Raw genomic sequence first — 27,542 nt, 5'->3', positions numbered from 1 at the left:
TAAATCAACAGACGTGAGTTCGTGTTCGCAGTTGCTGGTCTTTGTCTATATTCATTCAAATGATAGCAAAGAAGAGTTGCTATTTTTTGAAGATAGCGTCGAGAAAATAAATACGTTTTTTTTAAAAAATTGATAACTAAAATGGGTTAAAACGGCTGTGAGGGTTTGTACGGATGGTGCACTATCTATGTTTAGGTCAAAATCGGACTTTTAGAAAACAGAAAAGATATAGCTCCCTAACCACTGCATGATTCACCAGTATGCCCTCTCAATCAAGACCAGAGATTCTTCCAGGCATCTCTTCGGGGGGGGGGGGGGGGCGGTGCCCCCCCCCCCCCGAAGAAAGTCTACCGCCCTCCCGAACGAAATGGAATTTATATAGAAAGTATATACTTTTGACAGTGTCCGCCCCCCCCCCCCCCCCCACCCCGAAAATTTCAAGTGCACCCCCGGAGAAAAAAGTCTGGAAGAAACACTGATCAAGACTCCATTGCTAGTAAAAGTCGTACATTATATTAAATCTGGAACCTTCAAAAAACTGAGCAAAGACATTAATATAGATCCCGAGGTTCTACTATTCTACACTACAGTAAGCTGGCTGTCAAACGAATTCAATGTTGAATTAAAATTTGAATTCAAATTGTTCTTGGAAGTACAAAGGAAACAAGACCTTTTGGTATACTTAAAACGACATAGAGTGGTTGGAGAGATACATTCGAACATCAACATAAGCTTAACCTGAAGCTTCAGGGAAAATGAACGAATATTATCCCTTTCCATGATAATCTCGGGGCATTTTTATCAAAGCTGCAGAATTGGCGAAGAAAATAAATCTTGGAAATATTGTAAATTTGAGAAACTCTGCAGTGTGGTAGATGAATCTGATTGTGAGATAATTAAAATTGTGAAAGAAGCGATTTCTGGGCATCTTGAATCATTGAAAACGAACTGCGGCGCCATTTATCTGAGTAGAAAGTAGAAGAATCTGCATTGACGCATGACACATTCTCTTCTTCCCTTGATGTTGCCAGCATTCCCGATGAATTACAAGACGAATTATTTGATTTGCAGAATAATTCCGCGTAAGATGAAAAACTGCACCCACAATTTTGGTGAAGTATTCACCATTCATACCCAAACGTATTTTCGAGAATAGATTTTCAACACTATTCTCCGATTAAAAACAAAATTAAGAAGTACATTTAATGTTGATAATGACATAGGTTGGCGTTAACAATAACTTAACCGCGAATGTTTAGTAAATAGCATGCAATTTTACTCAACGTATTGAAACAGTTATCAAGAGTAGTTCATATTGAATGTCTTCTAGAAAATCTTATTTTAGTCCTTACTAATGTCCATACTAATGTCGGCTTTTAATTTTATGGGGGTCGCGGGTCACTTACTTTTTATAAAAAGGGGTCGCCACTCGAAAAAGGTTGGGAACCACTGCTCTAGCACTTGTACGGCGCAATCAAAACGACCATCTCATTTCAAATCTGATTTATCTTTTAACCCTTTATCCTTCTCCAATTTCGCTTCAACGGAACTAGATTTTTAATTAATTTAAAACACGAGTTGACGCAGTTCAATACGCCTTGTAATGTTTTATGTTTTACGCCCCACTTCATTTCTCCCCCCCCCCAACAGCCCTCCCACTCCCCAACACCCATCCCGCTCCCCAACACCCCCTCCCATCGGCCCCCTCAACACGCGTACTATTTAGTCCTCAAATAAAGACAGATCGGAGAAAGAAAAAAAAAAACAATTAAGTTCCGATGTTCTGGGAGTGGCGGCGGTCTTAACGTGGCCGACTACAATCGCCCGATACTTAATGTCAGTCGATACGTCCACGGTTCCAGCAAGACTTCAAAAGATGCAGTGGACACGATACCATCTCAGACGGCGCGTGTGAGGGTGGGGGGGGGGGGGGCGAGGGGTTTTATTGCCTGTTGGTTGAAGCAGTGTGTTCAACAGACCAATGAGTCACTGACCACCGCGGTGAGTACGCCGGTGACTCACACCTAGACCGTGTCGATACTGGGTCAAGTCGGGCTGTCTCGTGCAGACAGATTGATTGATTCCTCTTGCACGTGAATCGATACGGGCCAGGTATGAAAAAAGAATTAACCCATTCACTCGGTATCGATATTTTGTTTTTTAAATATTTAATTGTCAATTTAATTGACAGCTCTCACGGAGGTATCGAAATTGTCATGGTTAAAGTATGCTTGAAAAGGATTAAAGGTAAAGATCGTAGTATCGAGATTGTCATGATTGAAGTGGGCTTTAAAATGATTAAAGGTGGAGATATTAGTCAATGTTCGGCAGTTTCAATATTGACTCAAACATTGACAAAGGGTTGTTTAATCATATTTGGTTGACCTTTTTTTCCCTACTACATTTATTCGTTTTCATTGTTGTTATTTTCCCCATCGTGTCAGTGTAACAGTGTTTGAAAGACGCAGAAGGATTGACAACACGTGTGTGTAGATGTTGTACACAATTTCTGCACTATTATCTTAGACCTACCGTGTAGTTAGGGCTATGTTAATGACTTGGGTTAACGTGAAGGTTAATGGTAGTTGCTGGGGTTTCTTTTATTAGATAATACAGTTTAGTTAGGGCTGGGTTAAGGTCTTGGGTTAATGTTAAGGTTAATGCTAGTCGCTGGGTCCCCTTTTATTAGACACCAAGCGAAATACTACACTAGTTTAGGCGTCAGTGCGAACGTTTGCTGACTTAATTAAATGACTTAATTAAATGAGTTTCTCGCGACCATGGGCTACTCCCCTGTACAAGCTCACGTTACAGGTGTGTAAAAAAAAATCTCCCTCACCTACATTCAACCAACTGGAACGATGAAATAACCAAGGCTATGGAACATTGGTTCCAACCTTGTACCTTGTGAAACGATTCGTGTTACTTACGTTTGAAGTCTATGTGTGACATTGTCGGGACCAGTCGAGTATGTTCTTACATAAAGAGAAGCTTTAATACTTTAATTTATACACCCCAACTGTTCCTTGCCTACCTGACAATTAACCGTTACACATGTTCGTCCACGGACTTTAAGGTCTTAATTAATTACGCGTCAATTAAACAAATATTCTTGTAACGCCTCCCCCCCCCCCCTTTTTTTTTTTTAAATTAAATTTTTTTTTCTTTGAATTTTTTTTTCTTCGTGTTCATCTTGCTTTTTAAAAAAAAGTGGATGAATTTAAAATAGGTTATTTTTTCCCCCTCTGACCAGTTGAGTGGGGCTTAAAGGCAGCCTGGTCACCAGTCGCGTCCTCTCATGTGCAGCCAAAATGTTAAACCCTAATCACGACTCGGGTTGTCTAACCTTGTCTCTCGTAGCGCCCCTGTGATCCGGGATGAGGCGACTGAGAGGGCGCAAAAAAATCATTAAATTGCTTTGAGTTGTTTGCCAGTGGTGGGAGGGAAAAAAATAGGATAGCCACTGCAGTAGGCCTAGAGGTCAACCGTTCTAAGGTTACGGTGACATGTTGCTGTTTGTTAAGTAGGGTCTCCATGCCCAGGTTTTGTGTCGAGTTTTTTAAAATTGCGTCATCGTGTCGTTTTTTTTAAACTCAATTTTCAAGTAAAAGAAAATAGGCCAGCGCACGGCCCGTAAATCTTTAATGATATGGTTTATGTTCGTATTGATTAGCTTACCCACGTAATGGGTATTTTAGAGGCAGCATATGAGGATATTAACCTTAAATACGAAGCTTGGTTTGGGGCTGCTATAGGGCAACATTCCCCTCAAAAAAGCAAACACACTGTAAAAAGACTTGGACAAGGTTATTTGTATTTAACGGAATGACCGTGCGGCAGGTGCACGAATACTGTGTGGCCGCGCAACCGCGCAGCTTTCATGGAACGTTTGATATAGGAGTACAATTCGGGCTGTACTAGAAATAAAATACACGGGCCTAGAGCTATGTCCAATTGTCGCGCTACGTGAGTGAGATAGGAAAATTGTGTACATATCTGTATCTGTGTTCTCTCTCTCTATCTATCTCTCTCTCTCTCTCTCTCTCTCTGATCAAATGTAAAGACTAATTATTCCGTTCGGCTAATCAAAGGTAAACTGGTAAAGTTAAAAAAAAAAAAAAAAAAAAAAAAAAAAAAGGATGCATGTGTTGTCGTTCCTGCTTTTGTTTTCCGACCAAAGGGAGCTCATCAAAAAGAAGGGGAGAGAAACCTATGTGGAGCTCTACAATGAGGGCAATGAAACCTGTAGAATTGATTGGGTGATGACATGAGAATGGATCCATCGTGTTGTTCCTGAACAGGAGAGAGGGGGGGGGGGGAAGTTGGGGTAATTAATCTCGCCATATGCAGGGCGTGTCTCCACCCCCCCCCCCCCCCCCCCCCCCCACTCACTCCTTTCCCCTCACCAAGGCTCAGCACTCCAAATTTTATTTCAATTTTTTTTTACCAAGTGAAATTCGCGCATATTTCGTACACGAATTTGTATTCACATGAGTCGAGAGCTTGAACACTGACGTCGTTTTATTTTTAAAGTTGGCTAAGATTTTAATCTTAAAGTGAAGTAGAGTTCACTTGTTTGTGTGACCTCGGCATATGAAGGGATATTGTGTGGTCCGCACTATGCCCAGCCGCCAATGTGAGTTGGGTACCCGGGGTGGACTCAGGGATTTTATAGGCCACACCTATTACACTTAATTTTTAGTCGGCTCTTGTATGTTATATGTGTTTGTGTGAACGTCTGGTATGTAGTGTATTTATGTGTATGTGTGGGGGTTGGGGATGGGTACGTGATCACTGCTCACATTTGATATGTTTGTGTTTGTGTGAACATCTGGTGTGTAGTGTGTATGGTAGGGGGGGGATGGAGGGGTTGGTACATGACCACAGCTCTAGCTTTATCCTAACACACTTGTCACGTGATACCCGCCCCTGAATTAATGCTCGCTGTCCAGAGTTTAAAAACAAGCCAGATGGCTTCCCCTGATTTCATCACTCACATGTCTCCCTCTCCCTACCAACACAATCTTTCTCGTTTCTAACCCCCAACCCCCACCCCCCTTTCCTCACCACCCAGCTGACACGTCCCATCCCCAGCCTTACATTCCATCTTCCATCCCACCCCCACCCCCACCCCCAGGCCACCCTCCATCAAGCATACAACCCCTTCTAACGTTTGCTTGAATGTTTCTCCTCCACTCAACAAGCCCTTGGCTGTGTTATCTATAATTCAGTGCGCCCCTTGTTAGCATGCTTTCAAGTCTACCCCACCGTACACAATCTCTACCCCACCGTACACAATCTCTCACAATCCTGCCCTCCCTTAGCCCTCTTGTACATTTAAAGGCCTGTTGTTTAAAGTAAATAAACTACCTTTTATAACAAGTAGAAATCGTACTTACGTCCAATCTAGCCACTAATATTGTTCTCTTGTATTCATTATCTGCCACCATTTCACGTTATCACCAATCACTGCTCACCCCCCCCCCCCCCCCATGTATGCCCTCCACTCACAGATACCCCCCCCCCCCCTCAAGCCATTCTCACCGTATGTCGCTCCATCCGGAGCCTTACTGTGGAATGTGAACCCAGGTTACATACTTTCCCCCCTACCCCCCCCCCCCCCCCCTGTTGGTAAGCAGACCCCCCCCCCCCCCCACCTCTCCTCGCCACTGGTCTGAAGGGTTGTTTCCCCTGCAAGGTCAGGTCACCATCCTTTTACATCATTCTTTGTGCTGTTTGCGTCGTTTATTTTATCTTTACTGGCTGTTTCGGTACGTCGTGTTTTTTTTATTAACTCACAACAAGCATGTGTTGCTAGGTTGTGCTGGTAAATAAATATGGATTTTCTTTTCATGTTTGGATTTTTTTAATGTGTGATCAGCTGTGATTTACTGGGTTTTTTTTAAATTAAAATAAAAAACCTCTTATCTTTTAATTAGCGCAGATAACGTAAGTGCAGCACTTTTAAGTAAAACGCAGTGTTGATGTTATGGCAGTGTTTGTGTGAGTAATGGTAGAATTTTTTTTTAATAATTAAAGACTATTATTTTCTTGCCTAATTTAGAATGATTATCTTCGTCCATCACCATTCATGGCACAGTATTTCTGTGTATCACACTGCATGATACAATGCAATAAACTCTGCTGTTATTTAGGCCTATTTATTTATTTATTATTTTTATGCATTGAAAATTGTTTTCGGTAGAGGTTGTTGTTTGAGGAAGTGAAAGTAGGAAATAAATCGGGAATTCCCTTTCTTTGTGTGTTGAATGAAGTCCGGGCCGACACGACGCTGAGCATCACGTGGCAAGGGCATGGCGCCCCGTGTGATTGTTGTTGATGGTTGTTTGCGGATATCTGTCACCGGTGACCTTTTGACCCGTAGTCCGATAGGCGCACGTATTCGCATCTCGAGAAATGAAGGTGATGACCACAGGTCAGTTTGAATGGTGTGTTTGAGGGTGCTTTGGGATAAATTAAAGTGAATTCGGTCTTGACAGTTTGGGTGGAAAAGGTAAATAAATTTTCGTATGTTCTCTCGGCGACAGGACGTGTTTGGTTGTTATACAAATTTTCGTATATACTATATATTATATATACTATATACTATATACACTTATACACGTCTCTAACTCTGGCCTTAATTAAGCCTAGTCCAAACCCTATCAGGTCCTAAGCCTATCTCTAACACTGTCTTACAGCGATACTTGTAGCAGTATAAAACATTGTTTCCGGATGTAGAGACTGATTGTTCTGTTAGGTGGCGTATAGAAACAAATAGAAGTCACCACTGATCTTTCAGCAAACTTGACTAGGTTCAAGGCAAGGGGTCTTCCATAAACGACGTCACACTCCATGGGGTGAGAGGGTGGGGGTGGATTTCTTTGACGTTGTGTGCCGAGGAGGGAAGGGGCATTTTAAAAAGTAATGTTCGAAATTTCAATTTCGATATGTTGCGTTTTAAAAAGATTAATTTTTGGAAATGGTAATTAGTAATTTGATGGCGAGGGGGGAGGGAGTACAGGCTGAGATGTAATTTTTGGGGGAGAGTTATGAATTTTTATGTTGATGGAGTGACGTCGTTTATTGAAGACCCCTAACACGGCCTAAAAGCTAGTTCTATGTTTTATACGGTTTACCTTTATAGTATTTTTTTTTCATTAAAAAAAATAACGTACAGAGCAGGTGCGTAAGTTGCCTTTGATTATATATTTATATAAAAACACTACAAATCTAATTAGGGAAGGAGATTCTGTGTGCACGGGGAATTTGCTGAGATAGAACTTAGATTCTCTAGTACGTAGAGGCTAGCCAGCCATACGACGATAAGGCAATATGAAGCCTTGAGTCAATTGTTCGGAATTTTAGAAGGGAAAAACCCGACAACAAATTAATCTGGCTGTGATAAACTTGTCTAATCACATAATTAATGTCGACGGCCGGTAGTAAGTAGCTGATTACTGTGGGTTTTTTTTTTAAATTAAAGCTGAAGGTAGCTCTAATTGAGTTTGAATGTAACGGGACGCTAATCAGATTTGGGGTGGGAGCGGAGAAGGTAAAACTTGTTAGAGGCTACAGTGGCGCAGTTATGACTTAGTTATTGAGCTAGTGGGGCAATAATGACTTAGAGATGAGAACTACATAAGAACCTAATGCGGTAAACGTTGAGGTAGCGACAGTAGCGTAGCGAGGGGGGGGGGCGGGGGGGACATATGTCCCCAGGCGCCGACCTTAGGGGGCGCCAAAATGGGTTGGAAAAATAAATTGAAAGGTTGAGGGGGGGGGGGGTGCAAATGGAAATCTCAAGGGGGGGTGCAAATCGAAAGTTTGTCCCCGGGCGCCGGGAAGGGTCGCTACGCCTCTGGGTAGCGACGAGGAACAATTTGAGAAGGTGACTTAAAAAAACGATGGGGCGGCAAGTATGAAAACCACGAGGCTGCGAGGGTGGAACATTCGGGGCGGAGAGGAAGAAAAACTATTGCGCATTGCCGAATTCATTATGACATCTGTTGTTGTTAAAGTGATAAAACTTACCTAGGCTCATCTAACATAAATATTTATTGAACAATGTAAGGACAGATTTAGTGAGAAATAAAACTATTCCATAAGAAATCTTCTTACATGAAATAGAAATATATCACCGTATTTTCTTTTTCAGCTTCTTTCTTATCTCTTTTAAAGATAGATGATTTGTTTAAGGACGGGATTTTAATTTAAACTGTGGAATTTAAAAAAAAATTAACATCGGAGATTTTCCGTTGCGTTTTTTTTTTTTTTTTCAAGTGATGCCTCGAAGACGTCATCTCGTTATCACAATAAATAGGCCTGCGGTTCTAGCGAGGAAAATATAGATCTTCAGTGTTCTCCGGTTAAAAGTAATGTCTGTTGGTATCGGTGCCCTAACAAAGTATGTATGTTGGTATCGCTGCCCTAACTTATCTAATGTCTGTTGGTATCGCTGCCCTAACAAAGTAATGATCTTTTGGTATCGCTGTCCTAACTAATCAAAGTAATGTTCTTTTGGTATCGCTGTCCTAACTAATCAAAGTAATGTATGGTTGGTATCGCTGCCCTAAACAAAGTAATGTCTGTTGGTATCGCTGCCCTAACTTATCTAATGTCTGTTGGTATCGCTGCCCTAACATATCTAATGTCTGTTGGTATCGCTGCCCTAACCAAAGTAATGTCTGTTGGTATCGCTGCCACTAACATATCAAAGTAAAGTCTGTTGGTATCGCTGCCCTAATACTTATCAAAGTAAAGTTTGTTGGTATCGCTGCCCTAACAAAGTTATGTCTGTTGGTATCGCTGCCCTAACAAAGTAATGTCTGTTGGTATCACTGCCCTAACTTATCTAATGTCTGTTGGTATCGCTGCCCTAACTTATCTAATGTCTGTTGGTATCGCTGCCCTAACTTATCTAATGTCTGTTGTATCGCTGGCCCTAACTTATCAAAGTAATGTCTGTTGGTATCGCTGCCCTAACAAAGTAATGTCTGTTGGTATCGCTGTCCTAACTTATCAAAGTAAAGTTTTCTGTTATCGCTGCCCTAACTTATCAAAGTAATGTCTGTTGGTATCGCTGCCCTAACTTATCAAAGTAATGTCTGTTGGTATCCGCTGCCTAACTTCTCTAAGGTCTGTTGTATCGCTGCCCTAGACTTATCAAAGTATGTCTGTTGGTATCGGCTGCCCTCACTTATCAAAGTAAGGTCTGTTGGTATCGCTGCCCTAACTTATCTAAGGTCTGTTGGTATCGCTGCCCTAACTTGAGCTAAGTAATGTCTGTTGGTATCGCTGCCCTAACAAAGTAATGTCTGTTGGTATCGCTGCCCTAACTTATCTAATGTCTGTTGTCATCACTGCCCTAACAAAGTAATGTCTGTTGGTATCGCTGCCCTAACTTATCAAAGTAATGTCTGTTGGTATCACTGCCCTAACTTATCTAATGTCTGTTGGTATCGCTGCCCTAACTTATCAAGTAATGTCTGTTGGTATCACTGCCCTAACTTATCAAAGTAATGTCTGTTGGTATCACTGCCCTAACTTATCAAAGTAATGTCTGTTGGTATTGCTGCCCTGACTTATCAAAGTAATGTCTGTGAAAAGTCTGCCCTTACCCCAGTTATACCAGACAGCTGATGAGCAGTCAGTCACCTTTCAACATTTGTGTTTGTACGGCTGGCCGCCTCACGTGCAGGGACTAAACGTTCATGTCCTAGGTCGGGGTCAGGACAGTAGTTCGTTGGTGTGCTGTTCGGGACTGTATCGTGGGAGGGGATTAGGGGGGGGGGGGTGTACGGAGGGTGCTAATGCTATCTTCATTTTTTTTACAGAACGAGAAATTGTGGGATTTTTTTTTTGTTCGCCTACACCACTCATAATCGATCCACCGGTATCGCACGACAGTTAGATTTCAGATTGGGTATCGAATATACATTGACGTCGATTCCAGCGGTTCGATTAGATTAATTTAAATCCCTATACAACAGTTGCTTAAGTGTTATTTCCTCTCAGTAAAATGTCTAGTATTAGAAATATTTTATTAAAAATGATCACAGAATAAATCCCCCGCCTCCACGCGTCAGTGTGGGGTTTCTATAGACCACTTGTATTTACAATTCATGAATACATGCAGTTTATTTTCTCCGTTTTAATTCTCGCGAAGTTTTATTTTATTGGATTGCTCGAACATTCTTTCCCCCATTTGATAACCGTTTATCTGGCGAATGTACGGGGACGTCCACATGGCCATATCATCTCAACGCTCATTAGTATGAGAAGCCGAGCTGTCGTTTGTCAGCTGCCGTCTTCCGTCGTTATCTCCCCCTAGATCACTGTCCGCGTCTGCTTATCGGCCCTCTACACATCCCAATGCCCCGGTGTGATTAATGCTCAAGGCGAAGGTCGCGCGGGGCGGCCATACTTGACGTGTCTGTTGTGATAGGTGGTCAGTGTCCCCGTGGTTTAGTGGCCAGCGAGCTCACCGTGTGTGTGTGTGCATGTGTAGGGGTCAGGGATTTTTTTTGAGAACCTGGGCTAGATCGGTGTGTGTGTGTGTGTTAATGTGTGTGGTTGAGATGTGTAGGTTGAGAGAACCGGCCGTATGGGAGTCTGTTTAAGGCTCATGCAACTTCATGCCGGTGTTTCTTTCTGACTTTTTTTCTGGGTGGGGAGGGGGGCACACACTGATAAAAGTATCTATTTTCTGTGGGGTGTGGGGGGGGGGGGGGGACCGGGGACGGACACACACACACACACACTGAAAAAAGTATATATTTTCTGTGGGGGGGGGGTCACACACTGGTAAAAGTATATATTTTCTATGTAAATTCTATTTCGTTCGTAGGGGTGGGGGTGCGAAGAGATGTCTGTAAGAAAACCATGGAGAGTAGACGTTATAACTATAACGATATACCGAGCCTTACCTTAACTCTTATCTATACCTATAACCTAACCCATCATTGTGAGAAAGACATTCATTGTTTCTTTCAAAAATATTTTCTCCAGGGGGGGGCACTTGCAAATTTTCGGGGCGGGGGTTGGGGGGGGGGGGGGTGGAAGGGGGGGAGGGAGGCTATATTTTTTTCTATACAAATTAAAATTCATTCAGGGAGGGGGGGGGGTTCGAATAAATGTCTGAAAGAAACTCGGAAGACATCAGAGCAAAGGGTAGTATTCCGTTTCTTATCTTTATTTAGTTAGTTAAAACGCCCGCAGATAGTATCGATTATACATTTTCGGAAGAATCGCCCGCTATCCGAATCCGAATACACAATCTGTTCCAGACGCTAGCCCCGAACCTAACACATTTTCCTAACCCTCACACCCTTATCTAAAGAAAAAGAAACAATAGCGGAATGCGATACTGTACAGTCGTACCAGCGTCAAGAACAGCCACATACACTTAATACAGCTAGCCCGTAGTCTCCTACACTCTCCATACATTCTGGATGCCACCCCAGCACTTAACGGCCTTCTTGACCACTGCCCAGTAGATAAAGTCGTCTGCTCCCCAGACTCCCCCAAGCGTGGAGCCTAGCAAACATTTGGATAGTGTTGTTGATTAGCCTACAATAAGTCAAGTCTAATTTATCACACTATCACCAGCCCAGGATTTAACATTTTTATCTACTTCTAAATGTGTGTCTGCCTGCTAATCAGTGTAGTTATCTACTACACCCCCCCCCCCCCCACTCCCGACCCCTACTCGCGGTATTCACCTACAGTTTTCCCCCTCGACACCACTCTCCCACTTCCTATATAAATATCTACATAACCTTGACCTCCCCGAGGCTGCCCATGCCCCGACTCGTGGCAACATCTGCCTTTAATGTATCACATTCTCGGGAATCTTTTCTCCCCCCCCCCCCCCCCCATCTACACTACTGGGGGAGGGGGTCCGTGGAACGCTGGCATTTTTTTTACACTACTAATCTTACTCTCATAGTTTTCATGGGAATTGTTTTTATGTTGATGTTTAATTAGATTATGAACTAGTTATATTTACTCGATTGCGAGTTAGTGACGTATACCTGAGTATATAACATAGGCTTATTAAAGAGGGTTCTATGTTGTGTTTATCATTAACCCATATGCTAATTAAAGAGGGTTCTGTGTTGTTTATCATTAACCCATATGCTATTTAAAGAGGGTTCTGTGTTGAGTTTATCATTAACCCATAGGCTAATTAAAGAGGGTTCTGTGTTGTGTTTATCATTAACCCATAGGCTAATTAAAGAGGGTTCTGTGTTGTGTTTATCATTAACCCATAGGCTAATTAAAGAGGGTTCTGTGTTGTGTTTATCATTAACCCATAGGCTAATTAAAGAGGGTTCTGTGTTGTGTTTATCATTAACCCATAGGCTAATTAAAGAGGGTTCTGTGTTGTGTTTATCATTAACCCATAGGCTAATTAAAGAGGGTTCTGTGTTGTGTTTATCATTAACCCATAGGCTAATTAAAGAGGGTTCTGTGTTGTGTTTATCATTAACCCTCGAGTGTCCAAGTCAATCTGGATATTGTCATTAGTAATGATAAAGTCTACAAGTCTGTGCTTTAGATGGTTAACATCCATGTTTGTGGTGGTGGTAGCTGCGTGTATACGAGTCATGTGACCCCCTGCTTACGATTCATGTGACCCCTACTTACATCCAGTTGCTTTAGCCACCCAATTAACGGAGTTCTTAACAAATGTATACTGGAACACTTGCTTTCACAGTGGCGTGTTTTGTGTTTAGTATTATTATTTGTGTATAGTATTATTTTAAAACTATTGTTAAATGCCTTGCCTGAATGGGACATAAAGGCACACTTTACAATTTGTTTTGTCCCTATAGCAAAGAACACAGCCAAACCGCCCCTCTCGCCTCCCCCCTCCCCCTCCCCGTAATCCACTCAAAAAACTGACAAGTTATTCTTAATTAGTCTTGTTTACCCTCATAACAGTAGAGTTCATTAGGTCACGCAGTCTTAACTTAGTTACGTAGTTTATTTGTGACCCCCCCCCTTTCTCCTCCTCTCGTCGTCGTCGTTCCCCCCCCCCCCCCCCCCCGAGTCATTTTCCCCACTCCGTCTTGGTTTTTTTAAGTCCTGCAGTCTATCAGTAATGTTGACCGGTCCTGTGCTCAAGGACGATAACTCAATACTTCACGCCGCCATAACAAGAGTATGTGATGTGTGCTCGGCCCAGATGTTTGGCCAACTAGGGGACTGGAGAGCCTGGCAGTAAATTAACGGCTTGTATTTTGTAATCTAATCGCCATAAAGGGAACACTATAAGGTAGAAATAGAAGATGCTAAAAATAACTCAGCTGCGATTGAAGTTCAACATTTAAAAACAAAACCTTACTGTTGTGTTGTTTTTTTAACAAGGGTTGTGGCAAAAAGGTGGTCATTTCAAGAAATGAAATAGGATTTTAAAAACAATCTAATATTTAACTCATAAACTATAAGAGCTCTTTTTTTTTTATCTGTAAGAAGTATTGTAATAAAAGAGCGACTTGAAAAAACAATGGTTCTAATTTGGTTTTAAAAGTAAACATGTTTTCTTTCAGGTACTAAAAATATATCTCAATACATAAGTTTTGAGGAAATGAAAAAAAGGTTCTTTATGTATTGTAATTGGACTTATTATTCCAGCTAAATATAGAGTTTGTTAACAACACAACAAAGAGGCCTACATTATGACAAACAATACTTAACATGGACTATAGCTCTTGTGCCACTTGTTTTCCGTGTAACTTTCCTCCCCCTGACTCCCCCCCCCCCCATCCACCCTCTGGCCTTTCCTATGTTATTCCCTTGTGACTTTTTTCCTCTGAATTTTCCCTAACGACTTTTCACGTGTGACTTTCTCCCTTGTGATTCCTCCCTCCCCTATGTGACATTTCCCCCACGTGACTTACCTCCAACAATCGAGTAGTACCCCTCCCCCCCACCCCCCCCCCCCCAACCCACACAGCAACTGCACGGCGCAGTACTCACTCAATACCTACACGACAATTATCTTCGTGCTCATCCAGAAATCGTGGCTCCCGCTCCCCCAAGGCCGTTAGTTTTAATAAGCCAGGAGGAATTCGATGCAGACGAGATGATTTCAACGAGCAACAAGTTGGGCGTGGTTTTCATCTTCCACCGGGCTGGTTCGATTTTTTTTCAGCGGTTATAATTTTTTTTTCTTTAATGTCGCTTCAACCGTGGGCTAAATTACAAGCTGACACGTTATGAAAGTCTCAGTGACGTACGCGGATAATGTGTATACATTTTCAGTGGGTGTACACAAATATTTACAATGGACGGGGGAAAAATGTCCTTATTGAAAAAAACTTTTTAAAAATCTTTAGATTAAAAATAAATTTACAAAATGGACGTATGAAAATGTTTAAAACAGCCTTACAAACAAAATCTTCTGACAAACTGGCAGCTTTCAATGTTCTAGTACATGTAGAAAACCGCGTCTGGTAGATTCATGTTTTTTCACTCAGTCTTTTCTTCATCGGCAGCGTCTTAAGGCACGTCAGCAATTTTCTAGCCATTCAAACTGTTCAAGCCATTAGCGCATTTCCTGAGACTTCGCATGTTTGAGTTGAAGCGTTTCAAGTTCTATTCAGGTCTATTCGTCCAGGTTTTCTCTCAACGCGGCTGTAGATCAAATCTTATATCGGGCAGGTACTGGGTTTCTTTCAGATATTTTTCTCCATGGGAGGGGGGCTTAAAACTTCCGGGGGGCGGACACTGGTTAAAGTGTAATTTTTTAATATAAGTTTTATTTTTCTATTTCGTCCGTGGGTTGGATGAACGGGCACTGTCCCTCCCCTACAACTCGTAAAGCCATGCCTGATAGAAACACAACACTGTGCGCTGTGAATGCTAGTATCAAATCTAGCTACCAGTTGCATATAACATTAGTAAAAGGTTTATAATTTGCAAGATTCGAATGCCATGGGATATCCAAAAGGCTTAAATAACAGCTTGGTTAAGTCATCGTGTGTTAAATGCTGAAGAAGTTGGAGAACCGCTCTTTCTATATTCAGTGTAAGCTACAATAAGCTTACTTCTTCGCAATATTCTCACAATATTAGCTGTGTTATTTATTTTTTGTGTACTACAGAATCCGAGGGAATTTATTCATAAAATTTAGTGCTCACCAAAGCCATTAGTACTGCTCCCTACACACAAATTATTATCTTATAACTTTCTCTCAAATTATTATCTTTCTCTTTCCCCACATATAATCATTATCTTCCTCACAAAACAATACATTTTTATGGTATTCTGCAGGTCTCATGACTGTCTGCAGACATGCAACTGATAGCCAATATTTGTGAATAGTCCATTATTTTTATAGACACCCATTAACAACATATTTGAGAAACGCTGATGCAGCATTTACCGTAAGACCCGAAACCAATTTGAAAAGATATAACACACACACAAAACCTGTGACATTTCACGTGTATTGATTTGGCTGGGATATCTCCGTATTTCAAGATACACGTTTTTTCTATTAAGGGTTCGATCTGTGGACGCCAGGCACACGGCTCGTGCATACGGTAAACACCCAGCATGAGAGTGTGTGTCGTGGCCGAGTAGTCACACAACTGGGGCTCGACGGTTGACACGACGACTGAGGTTTGAACGCTTGTACGTGTCGGAGTGAGCTCGTTTTATCATTGTGTTGTTGTGCTGTTTGTGAATTTATATGTGTGTGTGGGTGTTGCTTTGTCATTGTTATATGTATGTGTGTTTTGTTTGTCATTAAGTGTGTGTGTTGCTTTGTCATTGGTATGTGTGTAATGTTTTGTCATTGGTATGTGTGTAATGTTTTGTCATTGGTATGTGTGTAATGTTTTGTCATTGGTATGTGTGTATGTCTGTTTTTCTGTGTGTATGTTACTTTGTCACTGGTGTGTGTTGTTTTGTCATTGATTCGTGTGTGTATACCTGTTTTTGTCATATGTGTGTGTGTTACATAATCACTGGTGTGCAGTGATTTGTCATTGTTATATGTGGGTATGTCCGTGTTGCTTTACCATTAGTGTGTGTGTTTTAAACTGTGCCACTAGTATGTGAATGTGTTGCTTTGCTATTGGTGTGTATGTGTGTGAGATGTAGGATAACATGGTGACGAGTAGTTTGGTTTCAGCGAATAGGATTATTTCCTCTTGAAATCAGTAGCACAACCAAAGGCCGATACATTCACATTGGTGTGGGGAATCAAATTCTAAAGTCTACCAACTACAGTGTGTTATGAAGCAAGTTTTACATTCTGTGCGCATACCAGACAAGATAATTTACACATAACCCTAATATTATTTTTTAGAAATGCTGTGTAAAGTGCGTGTGTCATTAATGTAGATTAAACTATAATGAAACAAGTTTTTTTTCTCTCCAAAGTGTTTGTTCTAGCATTGCTTTAGTTAATTATAAAATGTTCTTGATTGATTAATGAATGCGCATTAGTTTCAGAGCCCAAATAAAAGCTAATGGGAATTTCCGTTTGTTAGCTTCCTCTTTGACGTATTCGGTTATCAGTGTCAACAATTTTTACGCGGTCTCGTTTTGACTTCCTCTGTTTGTTTTGTCGAGAATGCCGTCTAAATACTTTCCATATTTTTACGTGTTTACGATTCTTCCTTCCACCCCCGCCCCCCCCCCCCCCCCCCGTCCCCCAACAAATGACCTTTCTAAAGCCGGTCAAATTACTTCGTTTATTTTTAATTTTATGTCATTATGTCAATTTACCACAATGGGTCCTAAATTTGACGACGTCTAACCAATGTCAGTAGACTTGAGCAAGACATGCAAACGGTCCTTAAAGTGAAATTGTGGTTTATTTCAAAACTTTTTTTAAAAAATAGTTTGTCACCAGGCTTACTCCCCCCCCTCCCCCCCCACACACACAAACAGGCCGTCTATTCAGTATTAACCACAGTGAAATTCCACCCCCCCCCCCCCCCCATTGGAGATTGTTTGAAATAGTGTCATGTCATATTTGCTGTCTGTTGTATTTGACTGACTCAACAGGCCTATCCCCCAACATCAGATTGAGTCAACCAGTGACCTGTGACCCGTGTGACCTGTGACCCGTGTGAACAATACTAGTTAGCTTATCCAGTAGTTGACATTTTCACTGGAATGTTAATTGAATTTGTTTGTGAAATCTTTATTTTGTTTAAGGGGAGGTCATTACAAAAATGTTAACAGGGGGGATTAGGAATGCTTATGTGACCTTAACAATTGTGAAATTTCAGTGAGTTGTCTCCCCTCAAATAAAGTTTAAAAAAAAAATCTTTCATCATCCTAATTTAGGCTAATTAACAAATGTGATGGTCTAACCATAAACCCAGACAGCTAATTAGCTTTAAAATAAATAGTGATAGATTCCTGTTCTGCTGACTTGTATGGCTGTATAAAAAAATCTAATTAAAAAAAACTACTAAGCATGTCAATTGTTTTTTAGATTTGCTTTTACAACAAAAAGCAATGTCTTGTGTCCAGTTAACTACCTGCAACTGCACATGAGTTAATACATGAGGTTAAGGATGATGAGGGTCTTACTACCCCACCCTCACAAAGCCTATACAAATTTTTTCTTTATCAGTACAGTTATTTTTAAACAATTTCGCACAATATAGAAAATAAAACCCCACAGTGGCCAGTGTTTCTTCGAGGGGGGGGGGGGGCACTGGAAAAAGTATATCTTTTCTTGTAAATTCCATTTTGTTTGTGGGGGGGGGGGGGGGGGGGGGGGGAAGAAACTGACCGTGGCTAAATTATTTCTCACCATTCAGTCATCAACTAGTTCTATCACATTTTAAAAGGCTACACCTAAATAGCTAAGATGTATACTAAACTTAACACACATATTTTCACGCAGTTGCTAACTTCTACTTCACAAATATAATTAAAATATTTCATAATTGCCATCAAATATTGTTTTAGCAGTACAACCTGTGTTGATGTTCTTCCATAATATAAAAAAAAAACAAGCAAATGAATGATTGTTTAGTTACTGTTATTTTAATTTTTTTTAAATCTCCAGGTTAGAATAGAATAACAAAGCTAGTCATTGTAGTGATCAAGAAGTGTTGAGCACAATTGTACCATGGGTGGCAAGAGCAGTAAACTAAAGATAAAGAAAATGAAGAGTGAGGAGGGGGAGAACGGAGAGGAACAAACACAGGAGCAGACCACTGAGCAAAAAGAAGGGGACACAACTGAGAAGAAGCCTGAAGAAAATGGCGCAACAGTGAAAGAGGTATTTTATGTGTCTTTTGTTTTAAGTATTGAGTATAAGCAAATGTATATTAAGGAATTGTTTTCCACTTTATTTCAACTTAAAGAAATAGCTTATATATTTTAATTATGAACATGGTTTTTAAGAGGACATAGCTTCCAAACATACTCTAATAATCATGGGTACAGGCCTCAAAATGTGGTTTTCATTCAGCTCTTCTATCATACCCTCAGTTACTAGCTTAACTTTGTTAACAGTGACCTCAGACTCCACTGAGGGAAATACTCTGCCTCCATTTAAAAGTGTTTACCCTAGAAAGCAGTATATGACTTTATACATAAATCTGTTATACTGCTATAAATAGCCTACTATCATTCCTTCTTTTTTCTCTCGAGATGGCTATTAAGCAGAATAATTAAACCATGTAAACATAATAATTTTACATTCTTCAAGTTCAAAGATCAAGAACCAAAGAAAAATTTACCATAATTCAAGTTTTGACCTAACTGTACGTGTCCTATAGAAATAAAAATATGTTTTGTCATGTAATTTTGGCAGTTAATGTCTTGTGGCAAATTGTTTCAAGGTTTCCACTACCGAGGCTGATGCATCGAAGCAGGTGCTTGATAAATTTAAAAAAACAAGCAAACTGGCAAAAACTCTGAACACTGCCAGAATTTTTATGCCAACCTCCAAAAGTAAAGTAAGTGGGTTGGTGTGTGTGTGTAGACCAAACACACCAGATGATGGCTAAAACTACACACTAGTCCAGCACAGTGCTCAATGGATGTTTAAAAATGTGCACAGCTTATGAAATAGTTCCATGTCAGTGAAGTTGTTGTCTTTCTACACCACATCCTGGCAACAGGTTGGGTAACTCTGGGCTATTGTTGTTTTCACACTGGTTACTTTCCCTTCTCTGGTTGAGCCTCTCTGCTCAAACACACCAGGTCATTTAATAATGAAACAACTTGCTAGTTTCAATTAATTTAAAAATCTTTTTGTTTAAAATCAAATGAACCATATTTAATACCTTTTTTTCTGTTTATTGAAGTAAATGCATTTGTCAAATGAAATTCTAGTTAAATGTTCTTTAAATTTTCTTTTAGTTTAATACAACAAAATATTAAAATATTTATCATGCAAATGTATGTCATTGTTAGTTATCTCAGATTCTAAACTTTGAAGTTTTTTGTTGTACATCTGTTTATTTTCTGCTGCTTCTGACCTGGCCTTGAGATTTTTTTTCTTGTTTAAAATACCTGTGACTTAACACACACACAAAAATGTCACTATTTGCAGAGCGAAGAAGGTGAAAATAAAACAGAAACACCAAAAGAAGAAACACAAAGTCCAGTCTCTGAAACAATAGCTCCCCCAACTGCTGCTTCCCCACAGACAGAGTCCCCACCCCCAGCAGAGCCTGCCTCACAGGAGGAGCCTGCCAAGGCTGAGACTAAAGAGGAAGAGAAGAAGGAGGAGAAGCCATCAGAACCAGCCACACAAGAAGAGCCTGCTAAGCCAGTGGTGGAAGAGGTGAAAGTAGAGACAGCAACACCGGCAGAGGAGTTGCTGCCCTCTGCAACTGAAGATAACAAAACTGAAGCAGCCTTAAAACAGACAGAACCAGAACAGCCTGCACCAGAACAGCCTAAAGAGCCAGTAGCACCAGAACAGCCTGCTGCACCTGAAGAACCTGCAGCACCAGAGGAGCCTGCAGCTCTGGAGGAGCCCACAGTGCCAGAAGTTTGTCCACAAGCTGAGCTGCCCCCACCTCCCCCAGTACCCTCAGAGCCTGAACACACTGTGGAGTCTGAGGCAGCAGAAGTTCAGACTGAACAGGTGCTTGATTGAACCCATTATGTCACCTGTTTGTACCAGCATGCATTCTTTTTTAAGTTCATACATTTTTAAATTTCATTTTTAATTCCTTTTTTGTTTACTGCTTCTCTGGACAAATAGTAGAACTACACAGCATGCAAAAAAAAAGTACCAGTTACTAGAGTTATGTTGGTGGGTTTAGCTTTATCATGGTCGTAAGTTGATTTTAAAAAATTGCAGATCTCCCATTAAATTCCATTAAAATGGTAAGATGAATGTAGTAAACAGCTTAACTTTCTTTGTTGTTCGAGGCCATTAAAAATTGTGGTTTCACCAGCTTTCTGACCGTCCACATCAATGGTTACTTAATATTGTGTAGTTTCTATTCCATATTGCTGTAGAGCTCTCTTTGCCCTTACTTCTGTTAGCTGTTGTGTTGGTGTTTTAAATTTCTTGGTGTGATTTTGTTTTTAAATTTGTGTTCTGACTAAAAACACATAAAAGTATCACCGAGCATAATTTTTGTTTGCCCACTATTAAGTTATAATATTTGTTGATTTCTATTTTTATTTGCTATAATCTTTGATTTATTTTACATATTGATATTATTTTCACAATTAGTCAGTCAAATGTAATAATCATTAATTCATTTACAAAAAAAGATTTTGTTAAATTAGTGTCAAAATCATTTAAACAAGTTAAATAATATGTTTTTACACATGCTGTTGGTTATTTTGGGCTAAAACCAAGTTTAAAAAAGTATTTTTTTGCTGTTCAGGGAGAAGGGGAAAGCACTCCAGCTGCACCTTCTGATACAGATGCATCTGGAGCAGCTGCAAGTGGAGCAGAAGACAGGACAGAAACGGGCGAAACAGCTGCACCTAGCGAAGTAAGTGTTTAAAAAATCTACTAGCTTTATGCAGATTTTTTTTTATGTGTAATGTATTTATTTGCATGATTTTATTCATTTGCATGATTTTATTTATTTGCATGATTTTATTCATTTTACATTTTTTGTTTTGTCTATAATGCATTTGAATAATTGAAAGGATCATCAGAAATCCAAGTCAAGTAAACTTCCAGGGTTTGTTAATTTAAAAAAAACATCCAAACTGGCCAAAACTGTCAATACAGCTAAAGCTTTCTTTCCTCTCCTTTCTTCTAAAAAAACAGTAAGTCAAATATTGTCCTCAGGATGTCTATGGCACTGGTAAAATTCTATTCTGCACAGCTTTTTATTGGTATCAGAGTTTTTAGGAAATTATTAGATACATATGTGAATATTTATTTTTTCCCAATTGATGTGCTATACCCACAAACCAAACGCTAAAGATTAACTTGTAATTATCAGTCAAACCCTCTTTATGAGTTTGTGAGTGTGGCTAACCTGTTACTGTATCAACACTTATTTGTACTTTGGTAAACTTTTTTAAAGGTCTTTTCTGGTAATAGGCACACATGTGGACTGTAATTTAGCATTACTATTACGGAATAGATGCCATCTGTTGTTAATTGCTGTTAGCTTTGGAGAGATAATTAATAGCTAATTTACTTACTTAAATAGAGTAGTCTACTTTATTAATCTATTATTATGTGGTTAATTTTCCTGTTACCTCTGTTTTGTTTTCTTTCTTTTTGAGATTCATGTTTTTTATGTCCATTGTCTATTTTTATTTCTTTAAAAAAGCAATAAAATAAAAAAAGCTATTTTTAAATAATTTTGTCTCATATCAAAATTAAGATTCTCTCTTTACATAATCATCAGAATTGCTATAAAAAAAATAACTACCCATAGAGAATTAATGCTATGTTTATTTACTATTTACGTTTATGACAATGATAACATTATTTTCTGAATGGTATGAGCATTCTTACTTTGAACAATTTAAAGTTGTTATCATGCTTAGAAATTTAAATGTTTTGCATTACATTTTCTCTGCCAATTGTTTTCAATAGGAGTCCACACTAGTTTACAGTTTATTATAACCTGTCTGTCCATTGTTTTCACCAGGAATCCCCACTAGAGTCTACAGTGACAACAGAGTTTAAGTGGGAGGATGCAGGAGAGACTGTTTTTGTCAGTGGTACCTTCAATAACTGGCAAGAGAACATCCCTCTCACAAAGAAGTAAGATTTTCTATTGTACATTGAGATGAACCAGTCATATTACCTCACGCAAAACATATATAACAACTTTAAAAATTTTTTATTTCTCAACACAAAGATATGAGACTAAAAGGGGTATGCAGTACTTATTAGCTTTATCAGTATGTATACAAACATATATATACACAAGACCATTACCATACACATTCAACCAAGTTTTTATCAAACATTTTGTGTTAGTTTGTTAATAAAAAATATTCATTTAGTTTCTTTTGGTTTGAACTTTTATAAAATGAACTTACTTAAACTTTTTACAGTGGTGATATTTTCTCAAAATCGGTGGAGTTGCCAGTCGGAGAATACATGTACAAATTTTTAGTTGATGAAGAATGGAAAATCAGCAAAAAAATGGTAGGTAGTTTGTTTTAGTTTAAATTAAGACTTTGAAGCCTTTAAGCCTTAATTTTCTCACACTATGTCTATAAAGTCTATATATTTTTTTATGTTTATTTAAAAACCAACACATTATGCATATAAAATAATTATAATTAATATAATTATAATTCAATGATTTACACAATAACAATCCTAAGTAATAATTTATTTATTGAAGATAAAATGTTGATGATTTTATACAAGTAAGAAAATAATAAACATTACTTATTTTTTGGTAAATTATTTATGCTGTTTGCCTTTATTTTTAATTAAAAAACTAAAAAATACTTAACTAACTATTTGGAGTAAACACAGCTTAAAATGTCTGCTCTAGCTATATCATGATCTAAATAAATGATTAAAAACTTAGCCCCCCCCCCCCCCCCCCCCCCCCCCCCCCCCCGCAAAGCAAAGGAATAAATAGAGGAACTTGTATCAAAAACAGGGAGTGTAGCCAGATACAGCAGGCCAATAATTTGACACTGGTAGCAATGTAGTAGAGACATTCTGGTTTTTAAAATATAAGGGTTTTTTTTTTTGTTTTTTTTTCAAATTTAAAATACCATCTGAAATAAAAAATATGCTCATCATTACATTTTAGCTGTAGAATGATTGCTTAAGTGTGGGCTGTTCATCCTAAATATATCTGTAGTGAGAAAATAAACATCAGCTTATTCCTGAATCTGGTTTATAAAAACTCCCTAACATGAATTCAGTAAAGCCTACATTTTTCATGAAATGTTTGATGCTTTTGTGTTTGTAATTGAACATTTTTCTATTAATACTAATAGTTTCGCTGTCTGTGTATCTATCTGTGTATGTATGTATCTGACAAGAACGCTCTAGAGAAAACACAAGAAATTTAAAAACTCTCACAGTGATACGAAAACGATGTATGACGTCATATAGTAGAAAATAATATCAAGCCGGAGAGTGCACACAGTAATATGACGTCATTGATTCTCGAGTAAACATTGAATAAAAAGGCAATTTTGTCTAATCTAAGTGGTTTGCGTGAAGAGTTTCTTTCATACAATTCTTCGGGTAGGGGCGAAGCCCCACCCCCGCATAAGAACGTCTGAGCCGCCCCCCCCCCCCCCCCCCAACTCAAAAGAAATTTCTTCATCGATACTCTATAATAAAATTACCGCCTAATTAATGTGTCTAATCTAAAAAGTGGTTTTCTTGCAATTTCTTTAATGCAATTCTTCGGGTAGTTGCTAAGCGCGACACCAGTGTTTCTTTCAGACTTTTTCCTCCCCGGAGGGGGGAACTTTTTCTAATCTAAAAAGTGTTTAGCGTGCATTTGTTTTTCAAGCATCTCTTCCAGTAGGGGCGAAGCCCCGCCCAGATTCCTCCTTTAGTTTGTATGATCTACAATTGCGACCAGTGTTTCTTTCAGACTTTTTCCTCCCCGGAGAGGGGTGGGGGTACTTGAAATTTTCGGGGGCGGGGGTAGAATTTTCTGGGAGGGGGCGGACACTGAAAAAAGTATATAATTATATTTCGTTGAATGGGACGGTAGACATGTTTTGGAGTGTGTGTGTGGTGGGGGGGGGGGGGGGGGCAAAGCCCCCTCCTCCCAAGTAGAGTTGCCTGAAAGAAACTCTTAATGCGACTTTTGTCACTGAGATTAGGTGCATGTTTTAGGGATATGCCTATGACTATATTTTGAATAAATTAAAGTACCGAGAAAATAGACAGCACTATCAACCTAGCGCCCGTTGTATCCTCCCTCAATGGGCCATTTTTCTCGTTTATAATTATTTTTGCATTACTTCACAATTTTTAAAATGTATATATTTTTTAATTTCATTAACTTAATAACATTTTTTAACTTAATTTTAATTAAACATGTTTCCATTGTGTTTCAACTTGACAATTATAACTGTGCCAACATTTTTCACAGCCAACCAAATGTGATGAAAGTGGACAGGAAAACAATTTTATTGTTGTGGAGCTAGGGAGTTAACCTGTGGGTTCCCATCAGTTTCAGGTGAATGTGTGGTACACCTGTCCTCTCCAGGTGAATGTGTGTTACAGACTGTGGAGTCATGTGCTGTTAAGATTTTCCCACTTGGTTTATTATTTTTTTTTTTTTACATTTTTTTAAAAATATTGAATTATGTTAGTTTGCTGTATTAATACATGCTCAATTTTATTTATCAAATTTTAATATATAAAAGATGAATTAATTAGAAAAATCGAAAAACAAAACAATTTCAAGAAAATGAGTGTACATTTTTGCAGATGTCTTATTAAGTAAGGGATAAAGCAGAACATTGTTATTGTCTGTTTCACATTTATTACTGCGTATATCAACAACAATGCTTAAACATTTTTTATTTCATTTAGGTATTCAATATTTTTTTCCGGATTTCATTTAATGAAAATCATACATTGCAGCTCAAAAATTAAATTATATTTTTGAAATATCTTCATTTAATATTTTATTTATAAATATTGTATAATAAATGTTAAAATTTTTTGTTGGAATTTATTTTAAAGTTTAATATTACCCAAACTTAATAAACAATTTTCAACAGATTTCATGACATTGTGTACCTCTTTATTTTAAAGTTTAAAATTACAATAAAAATTACTTGGAAACGTATTCACTTTCTAATTATTATAACTTTTAAAACTATTTTAAAGCAATATTATTTAGTTTTTCTAATTTTTTTTTTTTAAATAAAAAAAAATTATAAAAATTGTTTGCTTCAGAGAGAAGAAAAACTTTTTTTTAAAAATGTATTTTTAACCAGTATAAATAAGCAAAATAAAACATGATGGTACCAAGCAGAGTGTTTATATAAAAACTCTCAACCCATATCCAGGTTCACTACCATGTTTATTCATATTTGCTGAATGACTTGCACATGCCATATTGTTCTCATAAAATGATACACTAATAGTTAATGCAATGTCATCATATTTGTTTTCAAGTGACATTAATAACATTGTGGCAAAACTTAACTGTACATAGGCCAAAAAATGCATTTCCTCCCTTTTTTTCTTACTGATTTGAGTGGACATGAACATATGACTGCTGTGGTGTCTTTGTACAAACAAATGTTCATTATTTAAATAGATGTAATGTTGTATAAGTGATTAGAATGACCATTTGTCTTATTGAGATGACATTTTTTTTTCTAAACATGAGTAGTAATGTAAATTATAAATAAATTTCTGTTTATCATTAGTACTACCCTTTTTATTCTAGCCTTTGTAGCACTGGTAGGGTACTACTTATGCAACATGTAGATACTTTTTGAGTGTACTTTTGAAAATAGCTTCTGTCCAATATTTGTGTTAATGTGTAGGAAAAGTTGCCATGCTTTTACTATAATTTTCACTATTGCTTTTACTATCCCCACTTTGGTGGTAGAAAAAAGGGTTTGGGGCATTTCTTAAGTTTTATGCAAGTCACCTCAATACTCATAACTCTTGTTACATTATCATAAAAGTCAAAGAACATAGCAGGGGTATTTTTCAGGTGAAATTAAAATATTTTTTTAATTAACCGGGAAAGTTTGAGTACTGTTGGGATTAGCAGGTATTTTGAAAATAATTTTCTTTTGCTTGAATAGTTTTTGAAGAGGGTTTCTGGTTTTCATTCTAGTTATATGAAAAGTAAAAAATGGTATGTGATTAAAAGTTTTATTAAGATAAATTCTTAGCAATGTTTCAGTATATGAAACATGAACTGTATAATTTTGAAGTAAACTTGTGGATTTTTAACTTTAGATTTTTAAGTTTGAAATATTGTCTATTGAGCTTGTTAAAATATTTTTAAGACTTAGAAATTTCCTTGTTGGATATGTAAAAGTAACTGTGCTTTGAATATTTCAAATTGAATTTAATGTTCAAATGGAATAAGTGGAATATATTGTACTTGTAAAGATTTTTTTTCTTTGTGCTGTCATTGTTTTCCTCTACTACTTTATGTCAAGGTATTTCCTTACAATAAACATTTGCATTCAGGTTGACTTGTTTTCACAGCTTCTGTTTACTTTTTTCAAACAAATTCCAAACAAGTTTGGAAAAAAAAGTTCAGCATTGGTTTTTATTTATACGTTGTAAGCACTAAAGTATTTTGAATATTGCTAATATTAAATATATACTATGTCACTATGTGGCTGAAATCACAATAAAATCTACATCGTGATTCATCTTCTTTCACCTCCTGTTTTTTTTTTAAAGGAAATTTTTTTTTAAAATAATAGTGTTGTATCAGCTGTTACATTTTCAGTGAAAGCGAAAAATATTTTTTTAAAAATAGACGTGGTCACTTGTTGACAGTTATAATTTTTGCAGTTTTGACATCCGATTAAATTGTATCTGTGAATTTACATTCCGTAGCTTAAGAGAAAATGTTGCAGTTATAGTAGCTTAAGAAAACCATGCAGAAACTGAGTTATTTTTCAGATGCACATACGTGACAATCAGCAATTTTGGTCACACATTTGAAGAATTGATGTAAATCTTTTTAGATGAGAATCAATGTTGATGATGTCAGTAAACACAGGATATATTTTGTTTACATTTATGTTAATTAAAGCACCCAGATATTGCAGCTACTGTCTATACTGAACAAATGATTAAGAAAACTGGCAGTCAACTCAAGTATCTATATACAACCTTGTTATCAAATACGAGTGCCTATGTTAGTGTCTTTTTGAATTTTTTTAAGGTCATTTTTTTTTTCATTATTACTACACAATTTCTTTGATTGATCAACTATTTTAGAAATTTTTTTTTACTCTTCTATTACAAAGAATCTTCAAGTACTTTGTATTTCTGTATGCTCGTTGTAATAAAGTTGTGAAAAATGTTTGCCTCTTTTCTTTTTTTATGGGTACGGTACAATCCTGTTTAAGGGAATGAATGGCCGCCTGTACATGATAGTGACCATCCCTGTTTGTGTGTGTGTGTGGGG

General features: G+C 38.1%; 1 protein-coding gene across 6 annotated transcripts in view; it reads left to right on the top strand.

Annotated features, from left to right (window-relative positions):
• Positions 1-27,437, top strand: part of LOC131958326 (uncharacterized) — a 45,788-nt gene extending 18,351 nt beyond the window's left edge. For 2 of the 6 annotated variants that reach the window (XM_059323295.1, XM_059323312.1), the window contains exons 2-7: positions 18,047-18,262; positions 19,544-20,083; positions 20,841-20,951; positions 22,074-22,189; positions 22,486-22,579; positions 24,513-27,437. In XM_059323295.1, the coding sequence (XP_059179278.1) occupies positions 18,110-18,262; positions 19,544-20,083; positions 20,841-20,951; positions 22,074-22,189; positions 22,486-22,579; positions 24,513-24,575 (1,077 nt within the window). In that variant the 5' untranslated portion in view covers positions 18,047-18,109 and the 3' untranslated portion in view covers positions 24,576-27,437. Of the gene's footprint in view, positions 1-5,691; positions 5,772-5,980; positions 6,004-6,385; positions 6,515-18,046; positions 18,263-19,543; positions 20,084-20,840; positions 20,952-22,073; positions 22,190-22,485; positions 22,580-24,512 lie in introns of those variants that run through there. The other 4 variants (XM_059323320.1, XM_059323339.1, XM_059323303.1 and 1 more) reach the window with 4 other exon arrangements.
• The last annotated feature ends 105 nt before the right edge of the window (positions 27,438-27,542 follow it).

This window comes from Physella acuta, unplaced genomic scaffold (genome assembly GCF_028476545.2).
Source record: "Physella acuta isolate Inbredline_101_S28 unplaced genomic scaffold, ASM2847654v3 ptg000085l, whole genome shotgun sequence".
Taxonomy (NCBI): domain Eukaryota; kingdom Metazoa; phylum Mollusca; class Gastropoda; family Physidae; genus Physella; species Physella acuta.
The sequence above is the reverse complement of the archived record's forward strand: the minus strand, read 5'-3'. Positions and strand labels throughout refer to the sequence as shown.